The sequence below is a fragment of the Ptychodera flava genome, chromosome 10, assembly GCF_041260155.1.
Source record: "Ptychodera flava strain L36383 chromosome 10, AS_Pfla_20210202, whole genome shotgun sequence".
NCBI classification, from domain to species: Eukaryota; Metazoa; Hemichordata; class Enteropneusta; family Ptychoderidae; genus Ptychodera; species Ptychodera flava.
The window spans coordinates 28,356,252-28,371,997 of record NC_091937.1 but is presented as its reverse complement, the minus strand read 5'-3'; the positions used below and the strand labels follow the sequence as shown (position 1 = coordinate 28,371,997).

Below are 15,746 nucleotides of genomic sequence, written 5' to 3'. Positions count from 1 at the left end.
CAGGCTACTCTGTGGCTGCAGGCAACACAGCCTATCAACTTCGCATATCGTTGCCGCATTTTTTACATCCATGGTTGCCGTAATTGAAAACGCTCAGAAAGGAAAATTATATCTTGAATGCAGTACAAAAGTCTTACTTATTAAATTTAAAAGTATTTCAAAATAATATCGAACGTAACGGGTATCTAATCCTCACAAGGACTACAGTAGTACAACAAGTATCGGCTAGCTGCGATGCGATTGAGCTCCAGGCATTGTAAGCTTAGAAGTTCGAACACAAGAGAGATCCCGGCCTCACTGCAAAGTCGTCCCCTGCGCACCCGGCCCGACAGCAAACTAACCTCTTGGTTTTATTCTGTTGTTTATATATTTTTGTATAAAATTCATGATACATATCTGACTTTCACAACTGTACAATTTGCTCAGGACTGTGAGTTTGGCTGTAGTCTACAGACGATCGGAGGGAGCTAAGGCAGGCCTCAAATTTGCATGGACAATGCCCGGGACAATTATAGACGCAGCTCGATGAGAAAGTCATTCACATAAACCTAAATGAAGAGATCAATACAAAACTTTTAAACATCACTGGTTCTGAAATTTATGATCAACGGTTCTGACCTCGGATTTTACACTGCGAGCGGGGTCGGGCCGAGATTGGTGTGGGGCCTGCAGCAAGGTAAAATTGACAGCGTCCATTGCAGAATGCCCGCGTGTTATCCTTTCTCGTTTGGGAGGAAATTTACCGCTGTATTCAGAATGCCTTTTTACCAGTATAGAAGTTCAGTAACTGATGCATCAAGAGCCAAGAGTCTGTAAATTTCTTAGCAGTAGCTCCATTGTTTTTTTCTAAATTTTCGCTGAGATACAGCCGTGCGTATACTGGTCCCGATCGTTCTGACTCGGGCGTTCACAGCTGTTTAGGGAGCCGTCATTATTTACGATCTGGGGTCGGAGGAATTACATTAGAAACTCCGAAATTTTGAGTCACACCCCAGCAACCATGATGACTTTGAGTAACCCCTCTCTAACAGAAAGTTTGGCTTACCTGAGCGCATGTAACAATATGTAGATATAAAAGCTCACCTAATAACCAGTCCCCGACCATATAGTATTGTTAAATTTGGATGGGTAGCATGTCAGTATGGTATGGTTAAATGTCCAAGTGGTTGTTGAACTCAAGTCAAATAAGATATACATTTCTAATGATAATATGAATGATGAATTCACAACAGTTCAGTTTTGTCCTAGATCCTGTGCACTTATAGTGATATCTGTCGAGAACATTTCTCCATGACCCAGCCTCTCCTTCCAACCCTGGTAACGACTGCAGAAAACTACTGTGTGACATCATCATCACCACTGTTGATCCTCATCTTTAATGTCGCTGGTGCCATTGCGTACATGAACAACGATATCATTCTCATCGTCACTATCTTCTCTTTCATAATAAGTATTGCTAGTAGTAGCAGCTACTTGTAGTTTTTGCCTTGCTTCATCTAGTTGATATTTATTTGTACTGTTAGCATTTATTTTCTTTTATTTAATATGTATCAGAGTAATATATATATAATAAACTAATCATTATGTCATTGAGGACAGAGTAAGACAAAGAAAAAACATTTTGAGCATCCCCTTATAACTTTCAATTTTTGAATGACCCCAGGTCGTAAATACTGACGGTTCCCTTACTTGCTGCCAAAGGCCATCGCGTTCACTGCATTCGACAGCCTACCATACATTGCCAAACTATGTTGCTTCGATTTCGCAATCACCTTGCCGCTAAAGCGACAATCAGCTGAGATTTATTACTTCAAGTTACTCAATTTTGATAGCTATTTGCCTACAGAAGTGAGCCAAGTGATATAGTGTCGTCTTGATTTTACATCGGTACCCGGAGTTCTGAGTGACCAACTGCAGGGTCGCATCGGTGCACTGCCGACTGCAGTTTGAATGATCCGTGTATAACGCACACGGTACCAGAATAGAATGTTAGCCTCCTCTGCCAAAGTTCTGTATCCTCGAAACACAGTAGCAGTACGTATTTGAACGGAGAAGAACAAATAAAACCATTCGCAGGTCATTCAGCGGCGACCATGGGCGATTACCTAGGCAGTGTGGCGTGCATGGCAAGGCCCCAGGAATGTTGCAGGCTCGATGATGTCATCAGTATCGGCGTTCTCGATCACGTGCACAGCCTACAAGTTGTCAACAAACCCGCGCGGCAATCCAACTCGATCGGGCAATATTTAGCGTTTGTATGTCACTACAGGAGCACAAATTTGGCTTATTTCTTTACTGAACAACATTTCACGATGGATGTAAGAGAATAATATGTAATTTCGAACATAAAAAAGGTTAAAAGTTACAAATACTGGGGTTTAAAACAGTCAATTTCTTTAAGTTCTCAGGGGAGATGTTATCTTTTGTGGTCAGAGAAACAAGGCTCACACATTGTATTTCATTATATTTGTTGTTCCTCAATTTTTCGTTGTCAACCTGTAATCTTTCTAACATATTTATATTCAGAGAATAATAGATTGGTTTAAAACTAGTTTATTGACTCCTGTCTTGTGTTTTAAATTTTCACAATGTGGTAAAAACATTTGCGCTGCCTATGGCAGCATGCCAGCAAAGAATACATGAGAATGAAGTTTCCAAAATTTTGCTCATTTCAAGTGCATTGTGACAATTCCTTTTTTATTTCTGTCTGTTATGAGAATTTTTTTTCTGAAGCCATTACAGGCTTAATTTTTTTTTTTATTTCACCTGGTGACAATTTTTTTCTCAAAATCCTCCATACTCCCCAGAAATCAAGTGGTTCTCCCCTATGTGAGCCCCTGACCTATACAGGCCATTGGATTACTTCCTCAGCAGAACTAATATGCCTGCCGGTACCGGTGTTTATCGCCTACGGAGACCATCATTCTTCAGTCGATCAAAGGCGCATTTCGTACCAAAAAATACACGACAGCCGCAAAAGTGCATCACTGTCAACTTCATAACTATAGAACATATTGAAATACACAGTGAAACGTTTACAACGTAAAAAATATGCCCAGACCGAGAAACAAGATGGCGTCCGTTTCGATTCTTCAACTCAGATTTTGTCCTACAGTTGTGCGCATGCGCAGACGGTAGCTTTAGCGAAAGCGAGTCAAAATCAAGTAAATATAAAATAAAAATGGATAAAAATATTGTTTAAAAATAATACAAGGCATGTATCACCGAATTTTGAACATTTCTGACGGCATTTAAACTATACAAACACCCATGCCAAATATCACAATTATCACATCAGTGGTTTCGAGGAAAAATTGAAAATAGTGGTTTTCACAAAAAAGCTAAAAAAGTGACTTTAAAATGATTCAATCAAAAAAACAAAAAAGACCGTTTGAGATACATGCCCAAGTGACCACTAGACCAAATTTCAGAAGAAGTTACTGAAGCGTTTCTGAGATACCTGCGTCCACAGCATACGGCCCACTGTACATGTATGCGACAACAGAGGCCGCGTCATCACATTAGTACTTTGTGCCCACAGGGCACAAAGGACTAAAAACACCTCTCAGATTGCACCAGACTGCACCATTGCACATATCAATATCTTATGTTTTTCCATGCAAGATAGGGGAAAGCCCCTGTGACACTTTCCCCCTAAGTCTCTCGTATGTTCTCCCCCTGTACTTTCAAATTCTGCCCGGTCAGATTCCCTAGTGAGAACCCTGTCATAATATCCATCCAAATTAAACAATATACTATATGGTTAGATACTGCGTAATCTTTTATATCTTTATTTTATTGTGACTTTGAATTTCACTTTGATGTGTTCACCTTTTTTGAACCATCATGAGATAACTGATGATAGTCTAGCAGGGTACATCAGGATTTGAAAGGTCTTTACTGTTGCTGTATTTTGTAAATTTTATAATTACATGTATTGGTATTTAACTTTTCTAAGTGGGGGATCAGTCAAAATTTCAGAGTTAGAGAGGGAGGTTACTAAAATTCATCATGGTTGGCGAAGGGGGGGGGGGGGGGGGGCACTCGAAATTTCGGAGTTTCAGGCCATAAATAATGACGGCTCCCTTATATACAACACTTTACAAACTTGATGATAAAAAAAAATTTGCACTGCTACCCCATTAGAAAAAAAAAATTGATGCAAGTCTGACTGTAGAAAAAAAAAATTGCTGTCACTCCGACAGGAAAAAAAAATTTGCTCCCATACCCACTTCCTCCATAACCCCCCCCCCCCCCCCCCCCCCGAAATCAAATGGTTCTCCCCTAACCTCAACTTTCACAATTCCACCAACCTTCTGGCCCACCTCATTCATCACTTTCTTGTAAACATTAAAACGTTTTAACATAGCTCTTTAACTTATTTGATGACTAACCAATATGAAAATACTGCACTACATATTTGATAAAAACTCTGGAAGTCACACTATCCTGTTCTTGATAAAAGTGACAGGACAGTGTGACTTCCAGTATTCTATCAAATGTGTTACTTTGTGTCCCCTAAGGGAGCATTCGTTTTTTAAAGGGATGGGGGTCAGTGGAAATCGGGGGGGGGTGAGTTTTTACGAAACCGTTTTTCAGAGAGGGTCAAATTTTACAATCAAGGATCGGAAGGGGGCTCAAATTTAACAAAGGTTTGTATGGAGTTATGGAAAAAAAATTGACTTTGGAATTTCACCGAAATGTTGCTTGATCCTCCACACATAATCTATTGGTAGTTTATGAGGAAACTATGAATTATTTTTTTAATACAAAACTAGCTAAATGTGTGCATTTATAGACTCTTGATTATTAATATTAATGTACTCGATTAGACAAGAGTAGTTAAAGGTGCATGTGTGAGAAAGAAATTTGTTTTTGGAATTTAACAGAAATGTTGATTCACTATCTTGTCTGAGGAAACTATGGATAATATTTTTCCAATACAAACTAGCTACATCTGTGTATTTGTGTTGCTTGATTATTGATATTAATGTACTTGATTAGACTAGGGTGGTTCCAAGTGGATGTTTGTGCAAGAAATTGGATTTTGGAATTTCACCAAGACGTTGATTTACTATACATGTTGGTCTATGAAGAAACTATGAATATTTTTTTTCCAATACCAAAACTAGGTAAATCTGTGTATTTATGTACTATTGATTATTGATATTAGTGTACTTGATTAGACTAGGGCGATTACAAGTTAATGTATGGGCAAGAAATTTGATTTTGAAATTTCACCAAAAATGTTGATTCTCTATACATTGTGGTCTGTGAAACATCAGAAAAAGACTGCGCACGGTCGCCCCTGAGTTGCAATTTTAGCAGCTGGACCCTTGCAAGACTAATGCTAGTACAGGCATAGTGCCGGTGCTTGTGATATTCATGTGCATTTGAATTTTCCGGTTTATTTTGTGCTAGTAAGGAGCATAGAGGTACACAAGATCATGTGTAGATTGTGTTTATCAGTCCGGGTTATGTCCATAGAGAGGATAGTACGATTGACCAATCAGCGAACCTGCTGCCGCCAACGTCATGAATACTTAACCATGCAAACCTTGGCTCGTACATTGCAACGAGTTTGGAACTTTTCGGCTTGATTTCGCCCTTTATTTTTAGCACTGGGTAGTTTTTAGATGTAGACGTTACGCACAATGTTCAGTGCGGCCGAGATGGTGACCGACACAAGTGGTTAGTACATTGAAAATTACTTATTTGGATGAATTTCCTGGCCGGGTACGGCTCCTAGAAATCAACATTTGTCCCTTGTAAATCTATGTAGTAAGTTATTTGTCGCCAAATATCGCCTACTTTTGGTCAAATTTCAATTTAACTTGCCATCTGCAGTATGGAGAATGTTTCAAGCTTTGCAAAGATGGGTCAACTGTTTTAGTCGGTCATCGGAGCACGATGGAGCACGATTTTTTCGATCACCATGCGTTGCCCGGTACGATTGACCCTTCGCTCAGAAAAACGCGCGCCGGATCAATCACCGAGAAGTTAACCAAAAGCTGAAAAAGAGAACGAAAAACGTCCAATAACTCTTTGTCGAATATGGTCAAGGGTTAAGAAACTCAGAAAACTATTCTTGAAGAAATCTTACAATTTTTAACACGGTAGAACGTCGCCAATCGACTGGAGCTAAGATACTTCCGGGTAGCCAACAGTCTCACTCGATCGGTGGATCTGTCAGGTCATATCGCGATCTGAACAAAGTGAACCAACGTAACCTTTGACCCTTGTTACATATACAGTACGTGATTGGTTCTTGCCTTAATTTCATTACATATACGGTACGCCATTGGCTCTTCCCTACTATCCTCTACATGGACATAACCCGGACTGTTTATGAGAAACTGTTACATCTGGGTGAGGGCCGCTGTTTTTTGAGCATGGAAATTGGGGTAGGTAACTGTTTTGTCACTGTTTTTCTTTCAAACACTATTGAAGGGACTAATTTTTCAGCCTAGAGCCATAGGGTGTGAAGGGTTAATGAATTAAATCTGATGAATTTTTTGGGTGGTTCACATTTTACAATTGATAAATATGGGGGGGGGGGGGGCAAATTTTAGAAATTTGATTTGGAAGGGGTCGCTTTTCACATTTCATTTGTCGCTCAAGTTCCATTGAGCCCCCCTCGTAAAAAACAAATGCTCCCTAATCTTCAGTCTTGCCCAAACATACAGTGAAAGCATTGATCATGTATGTTGTATGGGCAAGACTGAAGATTACGGTTTGCACAAAGTAATTTGTTGGAATATTGTTAGTAACCTATGAAGTTCACATATCTGACCACATTAGAGCTCCTAAGACAAAATCCCTTTTAGTTCGCATATTGTGATGTCTCCTGTATTCTTTACTCGTGCCTCCGATCATGTCTGTGTCAATGTAGCTACGTGCCAGGGCTGTGGCCTCATCAGCTGTGCAGTCATGTACCGCCACCCTACCCAAATACTGTACCCAGGTAATGCCTCTAGCTGTGGAAACGCAGCTGTCTGTTGGCGGGCTAGCGTGCGTCGCTATGCAGGTCATCAAAAGGTAAACCCCGCCACGGATAGCTGTGTGCCAACTAGCGGTGAAAATGCATGGGTCGATTACGACGACATCACTTGTGTTGGAATTTTGAACGGCAAAATATATCAAAGTGAGTGTAATTCGATAAAATGACCTATACCTGCCTGAACTCTGATTATTGCTCATTGCTGATTTCCCAAGGAGCACTCAAGATTTTCACTCCAGAAGCGTACTTTGACTTCTATTGATATGCTAATAAGGACGTCGCGCGTTCGAACGTGAATAGCATGACGGCCGGTCAGAGTAAAAATCTTTAGTACTCCTTGGAAAATCAGCCGAATTACGTACACGAACCAGAGATTTTGTTCACAAAAGGAGTCAGGCAATGAGCAATAATCAGAGTTCAGACAGGTATAGGTCATTTTATCGAATTACACTCACTTTGGTTTATTTTGCCGTTAAAAGTTCCGACACAAGTGGTGTCGTCGTAATGGACCCATTTTCGCCGCCAGTTGGCCCGCAGCTATCGGTGGCGGGGTTGACCTTTAGATGACCCGCATAGCGATGCACGCTACATGCGCCAACAGATAGCTGCGTTTCCACACTGTCCACAGCTAGTAATGCCTCAAGCTACACATAGACCAAACCCTCGAGGGTCTATGAACTACATTTCTGCAGTTATAGCCTATAAACGTGGTAACCGGTAACACACTGCCTATGGGGTCTCTCCGTCTTCTTTTTGGACTTCGGCGAAGGCCAAAAGACGACGGAGAGGCCCTAGACTTCCCACAGCCCTGGAACACAGAGCTAAACTGCGAGGCGCGTCCATTGTGTTTTGACGTCAGGTACACAACGAACAACAGACTCCTTTGACCCTGAAACAGTACCCCTTTTGTGGATCACAGGGACTGTCCAACGTGAACCTGAACACAAGCGATTGTGGACTATGCGGGTGTTTCACGTCCGCTTTACATGGATCATACCTTGTGGACTTAGTAGTAGGACATCACAGTTGTTATTGAATTCATTGCCACCGCCGCCATTGTTGTTTGTTCTCTCACAGGGATCCAAATCCGATAGAAAACAGTCCTTCTTCATTATTTCCGTCGACTTCGTCTTTAAAGTACAAATTTTGCTGCAAACATATTTCAGAGGGGCGTAAAATTCAATTCTGAGACGGCGTCAAACAGCGGCTACATGTGTATAGTAGGAAGCTGTTCACCAAGCTTTGGTTATGTGATATGAACTTGTGACCTCTATTCCTCTTATCTGAACTTTGAAACATCCGTCGGGGGCGCTTTGCTCAAGAACCGTGTCTCCCATCATGGTATACCGTATACGGCGGATAGACTCGCGTCTTCTCTAAACTCTAATTCTAATAAATGAATTACGTTTCACTCAATTCATTCATTAATGATGGAACAGCCAGAGGTGGTAGCTTTAGGCTAAAGCACACAGTTGCCTTTCTTTGCAACGTAATGTATCACCTTATTGGATATCGCTGACAAAACTCGTTTAGGCTAATTTGTCCCTCTTGGAAATATAAGTAGACACCAAGTACATTGTAACGTAAGGGGTGCACCATTTAATATCCTGGGGGGGGGGGGCTTGGAAGATTGGTGGAGAGCCATTATTTTTTTTCCCACCTGCTTCACCATGAATTTTTTTTTTTCTACAGGGCATATGCTAGCAACTTTTTTTTCACTTTCCTTCCTCGAGATATTTTTTTTTACCAAATTTCGGTGCAATGTTTGTTTGCTTGGTTTTTCACACCCAGTAACAAGATGCTGTTCTATCGCACACAGACTATATTCAAGAAACTAAATAAAGATATGTAAATACATATACATTTTTGATTCACTTTACAAAAATATCAAAAATATCAGTTTATAGATCTTATTTATACCATGGGTAACACACTACTGAAAATACAAATCAAACAACCTGATTACTGCATTAACAAACTTACAGTGAAAACTTTTCTGGGAACATCACTGGTGTCATCAGAAGAGATGATGGTATCCTACATATATTTGTAAAATCATGTACATTTATGGCATTTACTTGTGTTTGAAAAAAATATGTCATTGTCTGACAAGTGTCCTGGTTTGAGTGATATTTGGGAGCCGTCATTATTTACGGCCTAGGGGGGTCGGAGGAATTGCTTTAGAAACCCCAAAATTTTGAGTAACCCCCCCTGCCAACCATGACGTGTTTGAGTACCCCCCCCCCCCTCTCTGGTACAGAAATTTTGAGTGAACCCCCCCCCCCGAAAAAAATGGGAAAGTTAATATATATACAGTAAAATGGATGGCAGCTGCGAGGCCTGTCAGTGTGGTCCCTTAGAAGCCGGGTGCCGGGTAAATAACCCGGCTGTTTTGCATTTTTTCCCGGCTACTTTTAACGTCATTAGATTATTTTATAGACCTGTAATTTCGGGATTGCACTGCCAGCTGTTAGACGGCACACGTACGATTAGCAGTTTCGCGACCCCTTTCCCCGCATGGAACTGCACAAACATAAAACAGTTTCTAAATACCCGTTTGTGGCTTTTTGAGTCCGATCTTTTATTTGTTAAATAGTGTGATTGGCTGATGGACGCGCCTATGGTGTTGTCTTTGTTACGAGCAGTGTAATTGGTTTGATTAGTATGAAGGTCATCTTAGGTCATTTTTAACGATAGCGTAAAATGAAATGTGGCGTCGGCCACCGGCACCTTGCCGATGGAATATTTTTTTCCCGAAGAAAGCCCGTTCGAAAGCTATACTTGATTCCAACAATACATTTAGTTTATGTATGAAAAACTTCAATTTCGCTAAATTTGTGAGAGAAAAAAGCGCCGAAAAGATGTGATTTTGATCGACGATTCGAAGTTCATGACGCAGCTAGTTTTCCTCCGCCGCGCTGGCTGCCAACGTCAGTACGAGTATGATCTTCTCAACAAATCAAGTTATTCTCAGAGCAATAGCGACGCATTTTTGTAGATTTAAAAACAGTGAGCTAGAACTGAATTTTTTAGAACCAACTGTTTATTTGAATGGGTATTTTTTTCATTGATTATTTTTACGTACTAGAATCCATGGTCACAGGCATGTGTGTTGCCGACCGTTGCCGACCGAGCATCATCGTCACGCCTCACGGCTTCACTGTGGTGCTGATCCCGTGTTGTTATACGTCGTGCATTCCGGCATGGGTTCAATTTCACTGCGCCTCTCCATGTTCTCCATGTTGGGTTGCCCGATAGTGTATTTCGATGACCCTCTGAATCATTTTTTCACGGACTTGTGGAGCAAATTTGAAGAAAATAGAGTTGTTTCCTTCCGACGCCATGCTGCATATCTGCTTTGATCAAATTTGGGGACAGCTTCGCCGCTCGCGCCGCATGCAGGTTCGAGGTCTGGCAATGCGAGACTAAGTCGCGGAGAGTGCTTTCGCAAACATTTTACAATTATTGTTTGCGTATTATAACTCATAATAAAAAAATGCGTCGAGACTCAATCCAATGCGTAATATTATTACGCATTGGATCGACTCTCTACGCATTTTTTAATTGTTATGAGTTTTCGATATACGCATTTTTTTTGCGTAAATGCGAACACTGTAACAGTGAATTATCTTACCGATGTTTTTTTTAAACAACAGCGAATGTGTTTTTATTAGAATACTGTCGGTATTTTGAATTTTCCAACCTCATTTTGGGAAATGAGCAATGAAATTAGCAGACTGCAGGTGATTTAAGATTAAATGTTAAATCTTCAATGGAAATAAAACCATAAGTGTGTCATAAATAATACAAACAAAACAAAATCATGTTTGTTTATTTTGTTGTATGTGAGCCACGTCTAAGACACACAACAAAAGTACTGTTTCAGTCTCAGCTAAATGTCACCTCAGATACCACCAGAGAACACCATTTCCACTCCAAAATTTCATTTTTCGCCTTGCGAGAGGGGGGACACCCCCTCTCGCGCTCTCCCCCCCCCTCATTCGCTACGCTCACTCGCCCCTCGGTAGCTTCGCTCCGTCGCAGTCCACCCGGCTACTTTCTTGAATTGCCCGGCTACTTTTAAATATAAGGACAACACTGCACTGTACAGACCCTGATTAAACCCTGTGGTATAGGTCTGTGTTGGAAAGAGTTTCCATTGCTGCGACAGGGGCTGATGACATGCAGTGTTCTTCGTAGGTTTTTTGACTAGAGGGGAAGACCACAAGCGGCCCGGGGGGTCAGGAGGGGGGGTGTCCCCCCTCCTGCCGTTGGAGCTTTTGAAAAATAGAGATTAAAATGGTGTTATTTGGTGGCACTTTGGGAGTATTTTTTTCAGATTTTTTTTGTATAAAAACTCAAAGGAACAGAAATCTGAGACAGTATTCCAAAACTTATATTCCAGTTCACTTAACATAGGCTTGCCACGTCGAATAGCTGATCATTTTCGTCTGAAGATCACAATAACGTGAAACACATAGTGTAATGAGATTTAGTTTCTACTTGAAACCACCTGTATTATGATATATATATATATATATATATATATATATATATATATATATATATATATATATATATATATATATATATATATATATAATATGTGTGTGGGTGTGTGTGTACATATACCGGGTATGAACATACATATCTCAAGCATACATATTGCTACTATTATTGTTATATTAATTCATAACTTGAACCACTCTTTTTTGGGAGTGGAGATTTAGCCGAGCGGGACTCTCTGTGGCCTCTCCGCTAGGCGACTGATGCCATATGTTGTGGGTTCGAACCCGATTGAAAACTAGCCGTATTCACTAAATGCTTCAGTACATATCAACAAAATTGAGTAGCCCCCCCCTTCTTGTTCTCCACTTTTGAGCAACCCCCCCTTGTGGCTTTCGATTTTTTGAGTGACCCCCCTCAGATTCCTCCGACCCCCCAGGCCATAAATAATGACGGTTCCCTTAGCAAGTTGCAAAAGAAATATTGAATGACATTGTTGACACTATAGTTGAAAAGGAACAATGATTGTGTGACTTCATACAAAATACTGACGATTGAACTTTTCCATATGACATATTGCTCCCTGGCTGACCAGATGTCTGTTGAACTCAATCAGTATGAGAACTTGTATGTACTATTACCAATTCAAATCAAAAGAGCACAGTGTCCTTGAGACTTTATTAAAGTTTTGGTGTTTTGCTTTATTTTTCGACAAATATTTATTGGTTTTGTTCCAGACGAGTTCTTGTTTTCAGTTGCTGAAAGCTACAGTGATAGTAGCTGTAACTTTTGACAAGTTTTCAGTGTTTTTGTTTGTGTATTTATTTCAGTTCCTCGTTTAATAAATTCTAAGTTATTGTTCCTCAAGCTTGAAATGGTTTATGCTTTATAAAACTCCAGAGCTACTGCTTGATTTTTATTGATGCTGCAGTGTGCATCGAACAATAGCCAAGATTTTTTTTCCGAGTCGCAATGGTCAATAATTGTTTTTCCATCAGCCACTTAAAGCAAGATTTTTTTTTTCGAGCAACTCCACCTGGCATCTTTTTTCCCCAAAATCTTCCAAGCCCCCCCCCCCCAGGATATCAAATGGTCCACCCCTAACCTAGCCACGGTACTATCTGCTGTGGTATCCAAATACATTTATCCTGAGCGATAAGAAACCTGAAGCATGATAAATCTCCTTTGATTTGTACTGAGAAACTTTCAACTTCGTTCAGTATCGCAGCATGCACCTGCGATACCATTGTCACAATATCTTGTCCCCGCCAGTACCGAACCATCATGAGTTCTCGGTACTTTCGCAATAATATACTGCGCAGTTGAAACGCCAAGCTTAAAACATTAAAATGAAAATATTCAACGCCATTTCCAAAATCCCAGGCGAATCCCAAATACATGCATGACTAGAGAAAATTTCGATGTCGAACGTTTTTAAATAAAAACCCTTTTCAAGTAACTGCTGAATAACCTTTATGTATTCACATTTCAATAAACATATTGATAGCACGACAGTCAAGCACCAACCTGCACTTACCGTGTCGGTTCACTGCTACCGACAGTGGGTTAACGATATGCGGTTTAGTCAGAGATTTCGAAATACAGCCTTTCAGCAATCAACTTACTTATTTCGGCAGATACAAAAATCGCTATGTTTACAACCGATGCATTGTTTCTCAATTCAGTTAGGGGTGGTACTTCCCTAAGTAGCAATATATATCCGAGATCGATTACCTCAAGAACAAAACTACTCGCACCTGCTGCAATCCCCATATCCTGGGCTGCCTTTCTGTTATACCTTGCTGGTGCGTTCGTAGCTGCAATATTTGTAGCCTTGGTTGGCCGTGGGGATTGGGCTTTTGTCGTGCGGCTCGCGCCTTGCCTTGGTTTGGCAAGACGCGAGTCGCACGACAGAACGCCAATCCCCACGGCCAACCAAGGCTACAATTATTGCATCTAGTGCATTCGTTGTTGACTTTGTCAAAGTTAATTTGGTGATAATCTGATGACAGCGTCTACAGGTTAGTAATTTGCCATTGTTTGCTTTGGCGCATCAGTCAACCAAACGCATCATATAATAGATGCAATAAAGTGACAAATCTTCACGTAAGATTATCGAAGGACAAATACGTGAGACGCCGAAGGAGAAAAAGAAATCGTCACACAACCATAAGACCAAGACATCAAAAGTGGGCAGTATAAATCTTTATTTGAAATGCATATCATAGTCAAACGTATTAAAATAAAATAAACAATACCAAGACGAAATCTGTGCTGAGACCAAGACACCTCTATCTTCACCCCAACCTGGGGACGGACATGTAGGCAATCCCCTATGTTTCAGAGGAGAAGACAATTGTTACTAGATGCGGCGGAGACCCGACAGACAGACGACGACGACGGACGACGACGGTAAATAAATCAATTTGATAAGCTCCTCATCGATGACAGGGAAGCTAAAAATCGTCATACATCGACAGATTTTCTTATTTGTATTACTTTTGGCAACTACCAGGCAATACTGGGGTTGTGTGTAAATTTAATGATTGCACAATTTTCAAAAGTATCCAACAATGTGCAATTTTACTTATAAATGTTCATTGAAGTCTACCTGTCTGATTTTTATCAGATTTTTTCTCCATAAATCACTTACAATCCGCCATTAGTATCTAAAATTGTTTATCGGACATCAATACTAAGTTATAATGTCTGATTCTCATTTCTCTTTTCAATATATGAACAGATATTGCTAGTTTATATATAGACGTTTGATAACTGATATAAATGTACTTGATTAGCATGGGGTGTTTACAAGTGCACATGTGTACAAAAAATTTAATTTTGGAATTTCGCCGAAAATGTTGATCCAATATAAATGTAGGTCTATTACAAAACTGTGAATAATTTTTCCCCAATACAAAACTAGCAATGTTTGTGCATATAACAATTGACATTATTGTACTTAATCAGAAGAGGATGGTCACACGTGCATATATGTACAAGAAATTTGATTCTTGAAATTCGCTAAAAATGTTGATCCGCTATATATTGCAGTCTATGAGGAAACTATGAACAATTTTTGTGCAATACAAAAAACTAGCGAAATCAGAGTATTTGACCCTTGATTATTAATATCAATATGCTTGATTAGACTACGGTGGCTAAGGTGCATGTGTGAGCAAGAAATTTGATTTTGTAATTTCACTGAAAATGTTAATCCACTGTACATTGTAGTCTATGACGAAACTACGAATAACACCGAGGTTTTAGTCTCGCAAATTGTTATTCAAAGGACTTTTGATCTGAAGCTTCCAGTTGCTCTTGATGATACTATGCACTTAATGGTCAAGTTTTGTTTTACAGTGTCCATTCAATAAAGGCTTACTTTACTTCACTTAACTTTATATATTTGAATAAGGAACAGCCCGTAAAGTGAACAACGATCCGAGGTCTCAAACGGATTTCTGCGACTTCGGTTGGCTGAAAGATGAATCAGTCAAATCACTTTGCACTTTAACTTTGAGTAAAGGCTAACCATCTCCTTCAGAAGTGCATAAATTCATTCCTAATAGATGTGCAGGTGGCCCTCCATATTTTCTGGTCGAAAAATTGTAAATGAGTATTTAGGTACATTGTTACAGATAAGTATTATAAAACGTGCCATCAAATGCCACCAAAATCTATTTTATTAAATACTCGGTCGGCTGATGTATTACATATTAAATGATATGGCTGCTATTCCAGAGACCATATTTTCATTTAATTTATAAATGGTACATAAACAGCTCATGTAATTTGAAAAGTGGGTTCCTCGATACCTAAAATGTGGCCAAAGATTAAGAATCAATCTCAAAGATGATCAATGTAATATAAGTTAAGACTACATGCCTGTTTTGCAACTGTCATAAGTGCATGGATGATGTTTTGACTTCTCTTTTAATATATATGTTGGATTGTACAGTTTAAATACAATTCACCCTTCAAATGTATCCAAAGACGCAAAAATTGCTTTCGCAAGCTACTCAGTAAATAGAGACATGATGTAATATTTGTGACACCATTATCAGCATTATAAGATAAACTCCTTCTTTTTGTAATGTTCTTGAAAGTTGTTTTTCAGGTCAGATAACTAGAGATTCAAATTCTGCGACTAATAAAACATGACCATACTCATCAAAATAGGTCTTACGAATGCTTGATTGGCATAGATAGATCTCACACCTCACTAAATCTAACATTG

The 15,746-nt window shown here is 39.8% G+C and overlaps 2 protein-coding genes across 2 annotated transcripts in view; both read right to left on the bottom strand.

The window, feature by feature from the left end:
* The window catches only part of LOC139142394 (zinc finger protein 665-like), a 30,543-nt gene extending 22,258 nt beyond the window's left edge, over positions 1 to 8,285 (bottom strand). The window contains exon 1 of the mRNA XM_070712312.1: positions 7,998 to 8,285. Coding sequence (XP_070568413.1) covers positions 7,998 to 8,112 — 115 coding nt within the window. The 5' untranslated portion in view covers positions 8,113 to 8,285. The remainder of the gene's footprint in view (positions 1 to 7,997) is intronic.
* The window catches only part of LOC139142401 (betaine--homocysteine S-methyltransferase 1-like), a 97,154-nt gene that overhangs the window by 42,166 nt on the left and 39,242 nt on the right, over positions 1 to 15,746 (bottom strand). The window lies entirely within an intron of this gene.